This window comes from Meriones unguiculatus, chromosome 21, assembly GCF_030254825.1.
Source record: "Meriones unguiculatus strain TT.TT164.6M chromosome 21, Bangor_MerUng_6.1, whole genome shotgun sequence".
Classification (NCBI taxonomy): Eukaryota; Metazoa; Chordata; class Mammalia; order Rodentia; family Muridae; genus Meriones; species Meriones unguiculatus.
Window position 1 is genome coordinate 45,981,348 of NC_083368.1, and position 19,716 is coordinate 46,001,063.

The 19,716-nt window shown below is 40.8% G+C and overlaps 1 protein-coding gene across 4 annotated transcripts in view; it reads left to right on the top strand.

The window, feature by feature from the left end:
- The window catches only part of Cav1 (caveolin 1), a 34,151-nt gene extending 18,399 nt beyond the window's left edge, over positions 1–15,752 (top strand). For all 4 annotated transcript variants that reach the window (XM_021644094.2, XM_060373737.1, XM_060373736.1 and 1 more), the window contains exon 3: positions 13,558–15,752. In XM_021644094.2, coding sequence (XP_021499769.1) covers positions 13,558–13,899 — 342 coding nt within the window. In that variant the 3' untranslated portion in view covers positions 13,900–15,752. The remainder of the gene's footprint in view (positions 1–13,557) is intronic.
- Positions 15,753–19,716: the final 3,964 nt, after the last annotated feature.

Below are 19,716 nucleotides of genomic sequence, written 5' to 3' on the forward strand. Positions count from 1 at the left end.
GCCAGACGCCCGGATGAGCCCTCTGATTGTGTGTTTGGACAAAATAAGATTGCCATGCATTTAATAACTGGGTCTTTTCTACTGGGGACAGCATTTGCCATTCTCTGAATGGCTACAGCCATTTCTTATCTTGCTTGGCAAACATAAGTGTGCCCAAACAACCATTCCTCTCTGCCAAAGTTCACTAACACACAGGCTCCAGCTTCCTATCTCCAGCCCCTTCTTCATCTATTTTTACACCATCGTTTGTTCTCTGTCGCCCATTTGATGACACTCGGCATCAACAAGTGGCACCAAATAGACACCAGAAGTCTGTGGAGAATAAAAAGAACCCCGAGGTGGTGCTCGGCCTGCTTTGCACAGCGGTATCTGCAACTAGACACTTTGTGATAAGGAACGTGTGAAATGTATGGGCCACCTACGGAAACTGGCCAACTGGCTCTAATTACAGTGTGGATTTAGGTTCCTACCGGGGGGTCACCTCAAGAAAGAGTGGACAAGCTCTTCTTCGAAGGGGTGCAGAAGCACTCAGAAATTCCCAAGCCTGACATTGAAAACAGGTTTTGACAGCTTCAAAGGAGAGCTGTCTGCATTTTCTAAGAGTCCCCCACCACAAGCTGGGTGACCTTAAAGTAACAGGTATCCACTGTCTCCTGGGCTGAAGGTGAGGAGTCCAAAATCAAGGTCAGAGCAAAGCCATGCTCTCTGTGAATCCTCTGGTAGATCTTTGTCTTGTTCTTGCTTCCTGTGGTTTGCTGAACATTTTTGTAAGTTTTAGAAGGCAGCTGCCTGACACCATTCCCTTCCTCCATCATCACTTGCTTTCTTCCTGTGTTTACTGGAAATTGGGGTTTTAACTTAGCTTATAGTGACTCAGTTCAATGCACCTGTGTCATCAGACCAGGGATATTTATTCCATAACAGTGAAATGTGATGTGAACCTCAGAACAATCTCACTACTTTCTGAACAAGACTTCTGGACCAGTGCTCCTGCTATGGCCAGCACTGTCCCAAACATTTGCCATAAGTTAACTATTAAATACTTTCACCATCCCTGTGGATCTGACAACATCACACCTCTTTGTTCTAAGTAAGAAACCAAGGCAGGAGCAGATTAGCAGTTTATGTGATGTGATGCTGCCAATAAAGAAAGTAAACCCAGCCCCCATGTTGTTGAGCTAGGCAACGTATTGCATTTCAAAAACAATGCACTCATATGCAACTCTTGCATTCATTCAGAGCTGCATCCTGAGGTTTTGAGATCCTTTCTACCAGCAGCTTTGCTTTTTTCTCCCCTAGAACTCCTGCATCAAATTCAGGAGGGAAAGATGCCTAGATAACCTCCACAGACTACTGATTCTAATTCAAGACCCAGAAATTTGTGTTTCACTAGCATCTCCAGAAAATTTTGAAGTATTTTTGTGTTTGAGAAATTGTCCCTCAGGAATAAGGAAGAAATAAAATGCTATGGAGGGAGGAGAGAGAGGCAGAGACACAGAGACAGAGAGACTGAGAGAGAGACAGACAGACAGAGAGGAATGACAATGACAGAATGACGAAGCAAGCCCCTGGGGACTGGACATGAGGGAGAGAGATGGAAGCCAAGCTAATGTTCAGGATTCTCACTGCAGACCTTTCCCTGCCATGTAACCTACACCCCAGAACTCTTCACTTGCTCACACTCCTCATCTTGCACTGAAGCCCTGGTTATGGATGCACCCTTCTCCTGTGCACCCCAAGAGACTGTGCTGGGAAGCTCTGAAAGATGAAGTTACTTCCCATCTTCCACTGCAAGGCAAGCAGGCCTCCGAGCCAAGGGCCTGCATCAGTGTTCCGACCCAGGGTTTACATTCCTCTGAAGTTACGGGTGGGTCACTGAGGAGTTTGTGATCACGGGCCTTTATAACACACTCCAGACCCTCTGCCGTCAGCCCTGGCTGCAAGAGCACTGCAGCCTCTTTCTTGTCCAGTGGTGCCAGTTTTGCCCAGTAAAATCTGCCTCTGAGAAAACACATGGCAATTAGGGCAAAGCTCCTGTGTTCTGGTAACATTTAATTGTGTTCTTTCTCATCCCCCTCCATACCCACATGCTCATACATAATATTATTCCATTGGCTTCAAAGGCCTCTTAGCATGTTGGAAATTTGTGTGGGAACCAAAGAGGGAGTTGGAAGTTGGAATACATTCTCTCTGGGTAGGACTTGTTTCAGTACACACATTAGAAGTTTTTAAATACGTATGCATTTTTTAAAAGCATACATTTGTTTCTACTGGATATAAAGAGGTGGAGATACACCACGATTTCTACTGAGTGGTTTTTCATAATGACCGCACGCATTTAGTTTCGACTAAACAATCCCTATTGTAGATTGAACTTAGGGAAGACTTTTCTGAGGGTGTGTCCGTTGGTTTATTCGTTAGCATCCAGATATCATCCAGCGTAAAAGAAACTCAGCAAAGGAAGAAGGAAGGGAGCCGGGGACACAGGCCCCAGAGAGTACAACGTAGACACCACAGGGCCGCCATCAGCTTCAAGGAGCCATGGCATGGTCCAGTGCAGTTATCACTGAAGAGAGAAAAGAAGCCTTATGTAAAGTAAAAGCCCTAAGAAACGGAGAAACGGCCCAGTAGTTAAAAGAGGGTAAAGCTCTTCCAAAGGGTACAAATTCAACTCCCAGCATCTTTGTAAGATGGCTCCCAACCACTTGTAACTCTAACTCCAGGGCATACTGCGACTTTTCTAGACTGTGCAAGTACTTGCACTCATATGTATATACTGACACACAAACGCACATATACACACACAATTTTTAGGTAAAAAATAAAATTGAAGGCCCAAACCAGGCTTGTAGTCTTAGCACCCAGAAGGTTGAGGCAGGAGGATTTTCAGGTCTAGACTTGTCTGAGCTACATACATAGATCCTGTGTGAAGAAAAAAAAAATGCAGACCCTGATAAGAGGGCCTGATAAGAGTGATAACTGAGAATATACATTTTAGCACTTTTTTCCTTAGAAGAAGAACCTCTTGCCATGCTGAGAACTTCTGGACATCAAGAAGCATTAAACTAGTGCATTTTGGAGTATTAGATTTTCAAGTCTAGATTTGATTGTCCAGGTATGTTTTCTAGATCAAAGTGGCTCTTAGTCTTTGGAGCATATCTGACATTTAGGCAGGTTCTCAAAATAAATAAATTAATAATAATAATAATAATAATAATAATAATAAAACAAAGCCAGCGGGATATATCTTATAAAAGAAGATTTATTAGACCAGCTTATAGCATGTGCACACTGGAAAGGCTGAGAATCCAGTAACTTCTCAAGCCAGAAAACTGGATGTCTCAGCAGTCCTAAATATGTTCCAGATAGCACCTTGAGTCAGTTAATCCTCTCTGCCCAGAGTGTGAGTTAGATTGTAACTCCTAGATTAATTGTAAATCCCATTAAGGTAACAAATAAAATCATCTATCACATTTGGCTCTAAGTCCAAATTTGTGGCATATGGGTAGACAGTGTTACACAAACACAGTCAATAGTCTGCTTCTTTCTCTAACATTGTGTGGATTATAGAAAGTTTAAGATGTTGTATTTCCCTCTCAGATACTTACAGATTTTAGCCTCAGCACCAAATACTAAGAGATTTCCACAGAAAACAGCCAAATTCTGCAAATGTTTACTTTATATTAATATCAGAATGATAAATTAAGTATGAATGAAACAGCTCAATGTGTTTTTCATCTATAGAAAAGAAATTAAAATATAATAGAATTAGTGTTTTATTGTACTAGACTAGAATAGATTAGAATTGGGTATATATCCACTGTACATGTTTTTATATAGGTATGAAAGTTGAATTGTCTAATATAAAAGATATAAAATAAAAATAACACACAAGAGATTTGTTTTAGAATTGGGTTCATTGCCTACAAGTTCATAGCCAACTATCTTCAAATTTTGTAGCTTAGAGCAGTGAATATCCATCACTTTGTACTTTTTGTTTGACGGGAATCAAAGTGTGACTTAGCTGAGGGGTTGTTCAGGCTCTGTCACAAGGTGCAACCCAGGTGTCACAACTAGATCCTCCCAAAGACAAGGTGGGGGAGATGCCCCGTCTGGTCTCACCCTCATGGTTGGTGACTAATTCTGTCCCCTCGAGCAGTTGGACTGAGGGTTACAGTGTCTCAATGGTTGGTAGGGAGAGGCCACCTTTAGTCCTGCCCACACCATCCTCTTCTAATTTACCCCTATGGTAGCTGACTTCCCACAGAGCAATTCAGAGAACAAGAAAGGCACACAAAGAGAGAGGCAAGGCGTTACAGTGTTGTGTAAACTCTTCAATGACATCCATCACTTTTTTTCAGTGTTTTCTTTATTTTTATTAATTACAATTTATTCACTTTGTATCCCCCTATAGCTGTAGTTTCCTTCCTCCTCCCCTCCCAATCCCACCCTCCTTACCCCTTCTCCACCCATGCCCCTCCCCTAGTCCACTGATAGGGGAGGTCTTTCTCTCCTTCTTTCTGATCCTAGTTATCAGGTCTCATCAGGACTGGCTGAATTGTCTTCCTCTATGGCCTGGTGAGGCTGCTCCCCGCCTCAGGGGGAGGTGATCAAAAAGCAGGCCAATCAGTTCATGTCAGAGACAGTCCCTCTTCCCATTACTATGGAACACTAAACTGGACACTAAACTGCCATGGACTACATTTATGCAGGGGTTCTAGATTATCTCCATGCATGATCCTTGGTTGGAGTATCAGTCTCAGAAAAGACCCTTATGCTCAGAATTTTTGGATCTGTTGCTCTCCTTGTGGAGCTCCTGTCCTCTCCAGGTCTTACTATTCCCACCTCTTTCATAAGATTCCCTGCACTCTGCCCAAAGGTTGGCCATAAGTCTCAGCATCTGCTATGATAGTCTGCAAGGCAGAGCCTTTCAGAGGCCCTCTGTGGCAGGCTCTTGTCCTGTTCCCTGTTTTCTCCTTCTTCTAATGTCCGTGTTCTTTGCCTTTCTGAATGGGGATTGACATCCATCACTTTTAAAAGACAATCACTAGTTCTGGCCACCAACTAGGGTAGACGGCATTGCAAGAACAAAGATATCTGGAACAGGATCCTTAAGACCCACGTTAGATGCTATTTATATTTTAATTCACTTCTATAGATGAAGAACACTTTGAGCTGTTTCATTCATACTTAATTTATCATTCTGATATTAAAGTAAAGTAAACATTTCCTGAATTGTTTGGCTGTATTGTGTGGAAATTTCTAGCAGTGTGGGAAGGAAACGTAGAGGCCAGACATGGAACATGTTTCTAAATGTGCACGCACTATGCCTCCTAACAGAGAAGCCTGTCCTGGGAATGAAACCCAGAGCTGTGGTTTAAAATAGCAGAATAGGAAAAGCTGAGTAGTCAATATTTCTGCCATTGTTTCCATAGTTGGTCAATGGCAAAAGGACCATTTTTCTCCCAACCCCTTGTTCTTTTATTCATTCATGTCACGTTATGGTCATGAGATGACATTATTTCATGTAATCAGCACATACGAGTCTAAGCAGGATGAAAGGGGCCTTCCCATAAGCCTCTGTCTCTTTTCTTAAGGAATATAAAGCTTCCCTGGTGGTTGGAATGCTGGCTCAGAAGTTAAGAGTGGTTAATGCTCTCACAGAGTTAGACTCCTGACGTCCACGTTTGGTGGCTTGAAACTGCCTGTAACTCCAGCTCCAGGGAATCTGATATCTAATCCTGGATTCTGCCAGCATCTGTACACATACTAACATGGGTACACACAGATAGATAGATAGACAGACAGACAGATAGATGATAGATAGATAGATAGATAGATAGATAGATAGATAGATAGATAGAGATATAGATAGATAAGTAGAGAGAGAGAGAGAGAGAGAGAGAATGAGAGAGATAGAGAGATAATCTTTAAAAGAAAGCTTTCTTGAAATGTCTGCCCAGACTTGGAAAGGGGCAGGGAGGAGATGAGGGAGGGAGCAAAAGTTTGGGTGGGAATAAGGGATTGGGATACAGAGTTAATAAAATGTAACTAATAATAAAAAAATTAAATTAAATTAAATTAAAAAACACACCTACAATTTAAAAAATGTATAAGAACATGAAAAGAAAGAAAGAAAGAAAGAAAGAAAGAAAGAAAGAAAGAAAGAAAGAAAGAAAGAAGTAATGAAAGAAATGTTTGCCCAGCAGACTACCTTAACTCTTAAATCTCATTGGTCAGAACTGAGCCACATAAATATTCTCAACAAACAACTTGCCAATAAGGCTAACATGATAATACCAGCTATAAACGAACCGTGAGATAACTCTGATCAGGAGACAGTTCCAAATACCTACATGGGTACAATTCTGTTAGGAAAGCAGTGTGACTGTGCTGGACAGACAACAGACGGCTCTTCAGTAAACATGTTGGCAGCTGCTTTGTGTTATGTTCTACATATACATTTGATTATGTTAATTATGTTCTGATGGTTATTTCATATGCTCTAATACAAAAATAATCAGTTTTCACTAAGAGTATAAGAATACGTTTTCTACTGAAACCAAGTGTGAAGACATTGTTAGGAATGAAACCACAAAGGTACTAAATTTTTCTTCACTGTCTTTTATTCAGAAAAAAAAAATGGCACACATTTGGAGAAAAAAAAATGTGTTTCTTTTATTCCTGTGTACATGAAAACTGCCTTTAAAATATTACCTTAAGGTACATTTAGCAGGATGGGATCTTCTGAGATTTATTGCATTAACCAAGCATTATCAAAACATAACAGGACTGCTTTTCCTGACATCTGTTGCTAGAATTTGTTATGCTTCAGAAACAGCCAATGCTGTGCAAAGGTGTTCTAGCATCATTTATAAAGATCTAGCAATATAAACTGCTGACTCCTAAGAAAGCATCTCCTGAGACACAGAAATATTACTGAAGTACATCCGTGCCTTTGATCTGCAGGTCTGCAGAGCGATCATTAGCAAAATGGCAACATGTTCCTTCCATTACAAAACAGAGAAGCAGTTCTTTGGTGGAATAGCTAAGCTTCATTTGAGACAACTCATTCTAAACACCACAGGGTGCCTACTCTACTTGTGTTTGTGTCTCATCTTTTAAGAAAAGCAGATTTCTAACTCCTATGCCATTCTAAATCCGAGTAAGCAGATAAAGCATTGCTCTAACAACACTGGACTGAACGTAGTTCTGCTGCTTGAACAGTCACCTGGTTAATGGCAGGGCAACATTGCACATCCACCAAGGTACAGTCACAATAAAAAGAGGCAAGTGGGATAAGCCCCCTGGAAAATGGGACTTAAGTGTGGCTGTTTGGACGGACGGAAGGCTTATCAGTCTGATGCTATATGTAAACAGCAAGCACCCAGGAGACTCGCAGAAAAAGATACTTGTCTAAGAAACGGACCTGCAGGACCTCTGGAGAGCAAGAAGTCATTTAAAGTCAAGTAAAAAACCAGAAGTCTTTTTGGTTGGTCACACAGCTGCCACACTGATGGGGAATGTCTGGTGAGGGCAGGCAGTGGTAGCCAAGGCCACCACTGAGTTCCTAAGCCTGAGTTCTAATCCTGCATCTATCATTTGATAAGATAGACTTCGTCTAGCCATGACAACAGTGTCGTTGATTTCTGCACTTTAAACTAAACTTCAGCTCTTTGAGGATCCTTTGCTTTATATTCCTATGAATCTACTAAATAACTCTCCCTTGGTGGAGGTAGAATTTTGCCCTGTTTGACTGTTCACTTAGCAGAACAATGTTCAGTTCAGCGCATTTTGAATGCAAGTCAAAATATACGCTAAAGATACTTTTTGAAGTATTCCTCAGGGTTGGAGAGATAACTTAGTGGTTATGAGTGTCTGTGTGCCATCATGAGCATCAGAGTTTAGACCCCAGCATGCCCCACACAGGCATGCACACCCAGAGCTGAGCACACACACACATCCACACATACATGCACACATACACACATCACCATTTAAAGTATCTGTTCCAGTTTTCTTCACCCGAACAATGTCATGACCGCAGTATGAAAAGGACGTCTCTCCAAGACACATGCAGACATACTGTCAAGCCAAAGTCTTAGAAGGGAGGGAGATTTGTGGGTACCGAGAGATAGAACATGTATGCAAAACAAAAAACGAAAAAACAGACACAGTGTGGGACCTTGGGCTCTGAGTACTTGGGAACGGTGAACTCAGAATTCTAATTTCAGCCTCTCTGCTGATTCATTTGGGACCATGAAGATTGTCTGCTCATTTGAATCATTCAGTGCCTCAGTTTCTGTGTCTACCATTTAGCTTGCCATTCCCTGGCTGAATTCCCAGGATTGTGCAAACATACTGTTCAGAGAAGTATAAATATAATCAGTACACAAAACTCAAAATATCCTCGTTACCAGATGTCCCGACTTAAAGTGATAATAATAACAAGAGCCGTTCCTTTTTTAATTTTTTTTATAAATTACAGTTTATTCACTTTGTATCCCAGCTGTAGCCCCCTCCCTTAGACCCTTACAATCCCACCCTCCCTTTCTCTTCTCCTCCCATGCCCCTTCCTCAGTCCACTGATAAATAAGGACCTCCTCCCCTTCCATCTGACCCTGGCCTATCAGGTCTCATCAGGACTAGCTGCATTGTCTTCCTCAGTGGCCTGGTAGGGCTGCTTCCCCCTCAGGGGGAGGTGATGAAAGAGCCAGCCACTGAGTTCATGTCAGAAACAGTCCCTGTTCCCCTTACTAGGGTGCCCACTTGGACACTAAACAGCCATGGGCTACATCTGTGCAGAGGTTCTAGGTTATCTCCATGCGTGGTCCTTGGTTAGAGTACCAGTCTCCAAAAAGACCCCTGGACCTAGATTGTTTGGTTCTGTTGCTCTCCTTGTGGAGCTCCAGTCCCTTCCAGGTCTTTCTATCTCCCCATTCTTTCATAAGATTCCCTGCACTCTGCACAAAGTTTGGCTATGAGTCTCAGCATCTGCTTTGATACCCTCCTGGGTAGAGTCTTTCAGAGGCCCTCTGTGGTAGGCTCCTGTCCTGTACCCTGTTTTCTCCCTCTTCTGATGGCTATCCTATTTGCCTTTCTGGATGAGGATTGATCATCTTACCTAAGGGTCCTCCTTCTTGCTTAGCTTCTTTAGTTGTACAGATTTTAGTATGATTATTCTATATTATATGTCTAATGTCCACGTATAAGTGAGTATGTATCATGTGTGTCTTTCTGCTTCTGGGATACCTCACTCAGGATGATCCTTTCTAGTTTCCACCATTTGCCTGCAAATTTCATGATTTCTTTGTTTTTAATTGCTGAGTAGTATTCCATTGTGCAAATGTACCACAATTTCTGTATCCATTCCTCAGTTGAGGACATCTGGGTTGTTTCCAGCTTCTGGCTATTACAAATAAAACTGCTATGAACATGGTTGAGCAAATGTCCTTGTTGTATACTTGAGCATGTTTTGGATATATGCCTAGGAATGGTATAGCATCTTGAGGTAGCACTATTCCTAATTGTCTGAGAAAGTGCCAGATTGATTTCCAAAGTGGTTGTACAAGTTTACATTCTCACCAGCAGGAGAAAGGAGGAGAGTTCCCCTTTCTCCACATCCTCTCCAGCATGTGTTGTCACTTGAGTTTTTGATCTTTTCCATTCTGATGGGTGTAAGGTGAAATCTCAGGGTCGTTTTGATTTGCATTTCCCTAACTACTAAGGATGTTGAGCATTTCTTTATGTGTTTCTCTGCCATTTGATATTCCTCTTTTGAGAATTCTCTTAGCTCTGTTCCCCATTTTTAAATTGGATTACTTGAGCGCTTCTGGACACCCTTCTACCTCAGGAAAGATTAAGCACCAAGACTATTGTTAGAGTTTGGGTTCCCAGCAGTGCAGAAGCAAAAGGAGTGTGGAAGTGAAAGATGGCACAGTCAGGCTTTGCTCTCTCCAGGCTTTGACCTGGAGCAATTTATTAACTTCCCTCAATACCCTCATCTGCAAAAAGGAGTAAGAATGGACATCACAGAGGCTTATGAGAAAAGTGATCCCAGACACGGGTTAGCCCTCTTGAGCTAGGGGTAGGCACTGAATTCACAGTCTTTATGGGCTGTGTCAATCATACTTGCTAATCTATTGAAAACCCAAGTCAGCTGGTGAAGGAGTTTGTCAGTGCTGTTGTTTATTGAGCACTTGCTACATGTCAGGGCTTTGCATTCAAAGTAAGCATCTTCGCAGTGATGGATATTGGCTCTAATGCTTCATCAGCCTGCCTTGCTTTTGTCCTCAGGTGCAGCCAATTTGCCTGTTCCATTTCAGTCTTTTAAGCTGCCGTACCTTCTTAAGACTAAATTAGCAATGAATTGACTATAGTTAATATTTTTTTTTCATCATTTGTCCCAGAAAAAACCTGCACAAAATTCACTGTGGTGTTTGCATGTTGTGCTCACTTCCTGGTTTCCGTTTGTTTGTGTTGGTTTTTGTTTTTGTTTTATTTTGAAGGCACCGAAAATGCAGCTACCTAGAAACTTTCAAAAGTACCTAAAAAGAGAAAAAGTTTCCAATATGTTTACTAGGAAAGTACTTAGATGTAGCAGTTAAAGAAATTGTTATCAAGAAATTTTACATACAAGCATATGTTCCTAGGTAACTTCCCTGACAATATACTTTGTTAATATGACATATATTATAGATGACGTTTTATATATGCTACATATAAAACATATATATGTGTACATATGTACGAATATACTCCCCCCCCGTACTCATGTTATACCATGGCCTCTGAGGTCAGTCGAGGAAATTATTAGTTAGCAGAAGGATTAAGGGCAGCAAGCTTTTAAATCTGTCAGCATGCCTTTTAATTATTGTGACTACTCTGTTCATTTTCAAAAATACTTTTTCATAAAGTCGTTCAATATTAAATAAAGCAGATTTGAGCCTCAAACCAACCTCTTGTTTACCTGAACAATCCATTGTCATGTCCGGGATAATAGGGAATAGACCTTCCATTTAATAAAGGCCATGGACCTTTGCCCTTTGAATTCCCATGATGTTTGTGAACCATCATCTATTGATTATCCTTTGATTCTAGATTTAAATTTTACTGATAATTTTGCAATTTTGACTTCTTCAGTTTCACAGATAAAATAATAAAATTTTTAGAAGTAAAAAAAGAATATATCTTAGTTGAATTGAAGGGAAAAATCATAATTTCTCATTTTTCCATTGCTTTGGAAAGAATAACATCCTTGCAAATAGACAATTCTAAATAAGCTGGACAGAAACATCATCCAAATATTGGCCTGATTTGCCTGTATTCCCCCACCCCTGGCATGTGTGCACGTATGTGTGCGTGAGTGTGGGCGTGCGCACATTTACACACAGGTATAGATGTTAGGAGACATGTCAGTGGTCGTTTCTCCAAAGTCATCCAACTTTTATTATTAAGGACAAAGTCCCTCACTGGTCTGGAGCTTCCCAACTAGACTAGGCTGGCTGGCCTGAGAGGTCCTATATCTGTTTTGTTTGTTTGCTTGCTTGCTCTTTAAAGTATCTTCTGAAGACCAAACTCATGCTCTTATGCTGGCAACTGAGCTATCTTTCTGGCTTCTATAAGCTGTTAAGAAAACACAAGTGGATGTTTACCTCAATCTAGTTCTAAATGTGCTGAGGAATAAGTCTTTTTTACCTTCATTTACAAAATTATAACCAAACTATTTTGCATATTATACGATTAGGACTTTGGGCAATAGAACAAGAAACAGGATGTTCTAGAGAATAAACTTCAAAAAACTGGTGTCATGTACTTTTTCCAAAAGACATTTTGGTGTGCTAAATCAAAGGTGGCTCCTTGGCATGGAGCAGCAGCCTGAAACGAGTTCTAGCCTTGAGTCTGAGCTCTGCTGCGTTGCAGCTGTCTGCCATCAGTTGCTGTGGCTCTCCAGCTATGTGAGAGCCCCTCAAAGGGCAGCCACCAGGAGGCAGCTGCCCTGTACCCATCCTGCCTTCCTGGTGATAACTATTCTTAACCTTGTGCTTCATTTAGTTTAAATAAAGCCTAAGAATTAACTATGTAGGTGACCAAGTGTCTAGAAATGAATGCTATTACAAAAGGGCTGAGTTTGCACTAGGATTCCCCTACTGCTGTGTGTCTGTCTTTAGAAAGTCACCGTATGTCTCATCTTTTGTAAAGAGGCAGGAACCTACCGTTCCAAATAGGTCTGAAATGCCAACTCAGCAACGCATAGAGATATTTGCCGAGTGGTCAGTGCTTTGTGACTGCAAACTTAGTTGGTTGCTGCCCAGTGGCTTCCCAAGAGGGATTTCTGAAATATTTATGATTCTGGGAAGATCCGCATTTGTCTTGATCATTACCAAAAACTATGTTCTCAATTTGCCTGCTTCTAAAATGAGGCTCTCTCCTGCTAACAATTTTTTTCATTCCAATTTTCTTCCTGCTCTTCACCGGTGTTCTACCCAGTGGTCAGATTAGGAGTTCAAAGGTTATCTTTTGCTCCTTTCTTTGAAATAATCAAGTCCTACGAATGTCCAGGAATTATTTTCTCTTTTGCTCAATTGTTTCTTTTCCTTCCACCATTCTTTCTTCTTTCTTGCTTCCGCACTTTTTCTTCCTTCCTTTTTTTTTTTAAATGACCATTTTCTCATCTTGATTTAAGCTATGCCACAGTTTCCCTGCTGGTCTCTCTTAGCTTTTGTCAAGCACACACTCACACACACACACACACCCTCACAGTCACATGCGTGCACAAACACACACACCTCAAATATGCACTTATATACTCACACACGTTGTCAAATTCATCTCAAGAAATTCTGTGTAGTTGTGGCTGCCCTTCCCTGCTCTATCATCTATGTAGACCGTCACTGTATGGAAAATAATATCCATTTTGGCCTCATCCTAACTTTCTGAGGTGGTCAGTCTGGTTTCCTTTGCCTGATCCTCATTTTTGCTTGCTCCTGAGGCTTACCTCCCAGCATTCCCATGCTCCTTCTTTCAGTTCCCCATCCCACACATTTCCAAAGCTCTGCTCTAGTCTTACTGCCCCACAGTCATGTCAATGCCTCACAGCTCATTGCAACCTACTTCCTGAAAGGATTTTGCTAATATTATTTGCAAAGTTATAATAGATTTTAAGCTAACTAGTTTTTAATACTGTATGTACGATTGTCTATGAAGGAAGTAAAAATTATGTCACAGTCTTTGCATTTTACTGAATATTCTCTGTCCTTTCTCGTGTTTCTGAGTTTTACTTTAAAGCAAAAAGTTTAAATGTATCCATTTGCCCTAAAACCAGTAGTGCTCAGCCTTTGACAGAGTCAAGAGAGACCCTGGAATAGTCAGATCTGAGAAGAACCCATACATTCATGTTCCCAGTGAGTTCCAAGGAGCCAGATGCTGCCACCGACTGCAAATTGTCTTGCACAGGGCTGACACACAAATCTTCGACGTTTGCATGCATCTCAAGCGGTGTCTCCCCAGCCTGTTTTCCTCTGCTCACACTCACGTTCTGCCTCTGCTCCCTTTCAGATCGATTTTGAAGATGTGATTGCAGAGCCAGAAGGGACGCACAGTTTTGACGGCATCTGGAAGGCCAGCTTCACCACCTTCACTGTGACAAAGTATTGGTTTTACCGCTTGCTGTCCACCATCTTCGGCATCCCGATGGCGCTCATCTGGGGCATCTACTTTGCCATCCTCTCCTTCCTGCACATCTGGGCCGTTGTACCGTGCATCAAGAGCTTCCTGATTGAGATCCAGTGCATCAGCCGTGTCTACTCCATCTATGTCCACACTTTCTGCGACCCACTCTTTGAAGCTATCGGCAAGATATTCAGCAATATCCGTATCAACATGCAGAAAGAAATATGAGTGACATTTCAAGGATGGAAGGGTTTTTTCCCCCTTATTATTTCCTTGGTGCCAAATTGCAAGTTCCAAATTGCTATCACAGCAGCAATTTATGAATGGTTTGTGTCGGTCCAGAACAAAGAAGTCATTCCCTTCATCTTCTCATGTACTACTTCTCTCTTCTGAGCTTCTGCTCCTACTTTTGACAGTCTGGGATATTTTAACCCATTCCTTCCCTTTCTTTTTTGTATGTGGATCATTGTTTCATTGGCTAAAATATAAACCTATTGTTGAAAGATATTTTGAAAAAAATAGGAAGAATTTGGAGACAGGGAAAAAGAACCAACAACCTCAACTGCCTACTCTAAAGCCATAGAGGCCATAGAAAAGGAAGAATTCTGGGATAGATATGGTCACGTGTTTAGGAACATGTAGGCAGATTTTAAATTTCCCAGCTATCTGAGGAGGCAATTGTCTTTCAACACTCTTAACAATCTAGTGGAATCTCGTGACCACCATCAAGTTGGAGACCATAATCTTTAAGTTCATGATAACAAGAATGTCTTACTCATTAACCTGTTGTTTTACGTGCCTGAGTATTTGTTATACCGAGAAGACCTAGGTGCCTTTTAATTTTTCATCTTTTCTTTTCAAATAGGGTCTAATTCACCCACTTTCATTATGCCAGCAGCTTTCCTAAAAACAAAACCTAGAAAAAATCTACTTGCTAGTTTTCTGTACTTGTTTCTGACTCTGAGATACAGAACTTGTTGAATTTGATATCTGTGCTTGGTCATGTAGCATCTTTCTCTATGTTGAGCCTGGTCAACATTAACCCAGTGAGATAAGCTGAAGCAGACAGGTGAGGCGGAGTCCTCTCTGGGCTGGCAGGAGTAGAAGCCAGCTTCCCCTGCCTCTCAACATCTGAATGAAGGCATCATGTCTGTTCATCTTCACTTATTTTCAAGAATAATCACCCGATCCTGAATCTAAGCCTTCTCTCACTGGGATGGCTTAGTGGCTCACTCAACACTGTGCTCCCATTTCAGCTGATCAGTGGGCCTTTAGGAAGGGCTGTCGGAAAGGAGGCCACCAAAACAGGACTGCCAAAGCTGTGGCAAGCAGGACCCCTTCTATGCATAGCACTTGCAATAGTTTGGAATGCTGTGACAGTTGGCCCCTCCCCCTGCTGGGAGACTTTGGCCTAATCCAAGCACCTTTTTGTTCAGAGGAAAGATGGGGGAGGGGTGGTGGCAAAAGCTTGAGGTAATGTTCTTGCTGGAATAAGTTCAAGTTCTTCCGAACCCAAACTGAGGAATTTCACCTGTGTATCTGAGTCCTCCAGAAAGCTGCCTGTATGGGACACTCAAAGCTTTTTACTCCCCACTCACATTACAGCTCTGCCCTTGGAGGTAATTTTAAAATTCCAGATAAGCTTTTCTTTTCATTTTCATACATTGATTGGAATTCTGCTTGACTTTTGTTCTCTCCCTCAGTTTTGCTGACACTTTACCAACCTGCTACCTACTTTGATTGTTTGCATTAAAACAGACACTGGCATGGACACAGTTTGACTTTTAAACTGTGTACATAACTGAAAATGTACTATAGTACATACTTTTTTAAAATGTAAAGATATTCTTTATCTTTATATAAGGAGAATCACTTGGGAAATTGTTCTGTGATTCAGTCTGTAAACTGTGTGTCCCAAGACATGTCTGTTCTTCCTAGATGCTCAGTCTCATGCAAGTCAAGTGCTGATCCAAAAGGTTACTGAAATTTTATATGCTTACTGATATATGTTACACTTTTTTATGCTGCATGTCCTATAAAGATTTCAAATCTGCACAATAAAAAGATGCTTAACAGTTAAACAGGCATCTGTGTGTGTGTATGTGCGTGCGTCTATTTGCAGTCAACATGCATATAATGTATATTAATATGTTTGTTGTATGTTTAGAGGATAGTAAACATCTCATATGTTAAAAAGTCATCTAAATGAGATATTTCTGCTAAAAGTCATTGCTATTTATGGATTACTTCAGATAATTTAGTTACAATTCCTATCTAAAAATAAAGCTATTTTTAGCAATGTATTTAATAGTGATTTATTACCCATTACCCTCATTCCCAATAACCTTATGTAGTGGATATTAGTACTGTCATCAGGTTCCACCTAAATTTACATTTGGATTTCTGGTTTGAGGTTTTCCAAGGACAGGAATCCACAAGACAGAGACAGAATCTTTTCATCTATTTAAAAACAACAACAAAAACTTTATCAGGCGAGCAGAGTTCAAGTAAGTAGTAGTAACAGGCTTGAGTAGTTAAAATTGTGATAATAAGTCTATGCACCTCACCTGTATTCACTGGCACATTTCTATCAGTCCTCAGCAGTGTGTTTTAGTATATCATTCCAATAATAGAGATTAGGAAATCGTGGACCCAAAGAGTCAAACAGTCCACTCAGATCCACACAGCTAGTAAGGTACAAAGTCCAGATTATGAAGACACGGCTCTCCTCACTGAACAATGGCATGAATTCATTCAGTTAGCAACTGATAATGATGAAAAATAGGGAACAAGGTGAGTCTATGCCAAGAACGGGCGTGATCAACATTACAGACTGCAATTAGAATGCAAATTAAAACACTTGGCATTTAAATATAAAAGTAAAACTACTCTCATACATTTACCAAAATCATTTTTAAGGGCTTAAAAATAAGGATGCTTGGGGCTAAAGACATGGCTTAAGGGTTAAGTGTGCTTCTTGCTCTTCAAGAGGACCTGAGTTCAATTCCCAGCACCCATGTCAAGTGGCTCACAACTGTATCCAAGGTATCTGATGACCTTTTCTGGGCACAAGTATGTATATAAATACACACGGGGGTGGGTGGGTGGGGGAACATACACACAGAAACACACAAAACTAAAAAAAAAAAAAAAAAAAAAGAGCCTGCCACTGAGTTCATGTCACAGACAGCCTCTGTTCCCCTTACTAGGAACCCATTTGGACACTGAGCTGCCATGGAGGAGCAGCCTTACCAGGCCACAGAGGAAGACAATGCAGCCAGTCCTAATGAGACCTGATAGGCTAGGGTCAGATGGAAGGGGAGGAGGACCTCCCCTATCTGTGGACTATGGGAGGGGGGGATGGGAGGTGAAGAAGGAGGAAGGGTGGGATTGGGAGAAAATGAGGGAGGGGGCTACATCTGGGATACAAAATGAATAAATTGTAATTAATAAAAGAATTAATTAATTTAAAAAATAAGGAGGCTCAGTAGGTAGAGTCTGGTAGAGTCTAAGTTTCATTATAAGGACTTAAAAATAAATAAGCTTTTACCAGTTACCTTGTGCATTTGTTTGTTTCATTTTTTTTTTCCAGAGCTGAGGACTGAACCCAGGGCCTTGCACTTGCTAGGCAAGTGTTCTTCCACTGAGCTAAATCAAACCTTTACCCCCAGCAACTGGAAGACACCGGCAGTTGGACCTCTGAAAGTGTTCTTCCACTGAGCTAAATCAAACCTTTACTCCCAGCAACTGGGAGACACCGGCAGTTGGACCTCTGAGTTCAAGGCCAGCCTGGTCTACCAAACAAGTTCCAAGACAGCCAAGACTATGCAGAAAAACTTGTTTCAAAAACAAAAAAATTACAACATACAAAGAGTTCATGATGCTATCTACCTACTCTGCCATACAATTTAGTTCAGAGTCTCAAGAGCCTTGTTCCTTATCTATATCTTTTAATTTCACTTTATTCTTTCTAGGCTATTTTCATTATATAGTCTCCTCACTTCAAAACCTCCCTTGAGGGCAAAGCTTCCTCTAACCAACTGGTTCTCAACCTGTGGGTTGCGACCCCTTTGGCAAACTTTTATCTCCAAACTTAAAAATATTTGCAATACGATTTATAACAGTAGCAAAATTACAGTTATGAAGTAACAATGAAAATAATTTTATGGTTGGGGGTCACCACACGTGAGGAATGTATTAAAAGGTCACAGCATTAGGAAGGTTGAAAACCACTGCAGCCATTAACTATTTTATCTCTTTTCTTTTACAGTTAAATTTCTCAAAGAAATATCTTTGGGCATTATCCAAACACCTTAAATTACCTCCAGTAACAGTGTGTATTTAAGCTGACTAAGCTTTCCAAGTTCTTTTTGACTTCGGGTGTCATTATCATCAGTGTAGGATTGCCTTTCGCTCGACATTTCTTATTTTGCTGCTTAGTTATCCTCCACCTACGAAACCATCACCAAATCAAAGTCTAGAACCGTGACTATGTTGTTTGTGTGTTTCATGTAGACTATTAAACAGTGAACATGTTCTATTCAGAACATACTTATTTAGATGTACCGTAGTTTGTTCTGCATAGGTTGCACAGGCCCTAGCAATCAGGAGGGCGCAACAAGACGATCTAGAACGCAGGACCAGCCTGAGGTGTGCAGAGAGACTCTGTCTCAAGCAACTGAGGTGTGGGGTTTGCAAGTGCCAGGGATGGCACACGTGAGACCGTGGATTCCATCCTTTGCACCACATCTATTGTTTCTTTATTTCTTTTGTGATTATAAATTATATCTTCCTCTTCACTTTCCTCTCTCCAAACCCTCCCATAAGCAACCCCTTCTTTCTGTCTCTCAAAATGATGGTCTTTTTTGTCATTCATTGTTATTCATATCCATACATATGCATTTAAAATATATGTTCATATATATTTATTGTGAATTATATATAGGGATTATATATATATATGTATATATATATATATATATATTTCTAAATGTAGGCTGCTCCTTTTTTAAAATGTTACTCGTATATCTTCTTTTCAGGGCTGACCATTTGGTATTGGTTAACTTACTGATGTGCTTTCTTCTCTAGGAAATGCTGTTTCTCCAGTACACACTACTCCTTAGCTGCCGGTAGTTCTTTCTATAGGGTTGAGCTCTGTAGTTCTTTGTATAAGGCTCTGGAAAAAAATTAAGCAAACAAATCATTCAATATAGAAAGACTCACTACACAACTATAGAAGATTCTATAGATAAATTATAGATTAGAAGATAGATAGATGGATAGATAGATAGATAGATAGATAGATAGATAGATAGAGGGAGATTTAATTTGGTGGTTTATCTGTGTGTGTTAAAGTTTATTTTGTTAAATATTTATATGCTTTTCCCATTATTGCCTGATGTATTCATTTCCAATCTTTCCCTCCTGGGCTGCTGTGCATGGCCATATTCATAGCACGGTATATACAGTGCTACTCTATATGCTCTGGAGTGTCCGTCGGAGAGACCGCCAAATGGATAGCACCTTCTGGGTTGTATGTAGGGAAGATTTCCATGATCTCATGCATTATGTCTTTTAAAAACAGTGGAGTTACAACTGGCAGTCTGCTGCTTGACTAGCAATTACACACACACACACACTACACAGCTTATGCCTCTCCTATGGTTTCTCATTACATTCCATATAAAATTGAATCACTTTACCTAAACCTGCATAGTCTTATATGGTCCAGGCCCTTCCCATTCCTCTGGCCTCATTTTGTACCACATCCTCACTGCCTGTGCTCCAGACCCGTCTATGTCCCTTCCACTCCAAGAGTAGGCTATGTATGTCCTGTCTGATCACAAGACTCTGAGCAGTTGCTTTCTCTTTCTCCATTACCCCTTCCCGTCCTTCAAGCCTCAAGGTCACCAGAGAGGTCATCCATGTTTTCCTTAACTGAGTCCTTTCTTCTTAATTTCTGCCTTGATTTCTTCCCTTCTCTTTCACAGCATATTTCAATTATTTTATCTGACTCTTCAGAAGACAAGTATTTTACCGTATTGG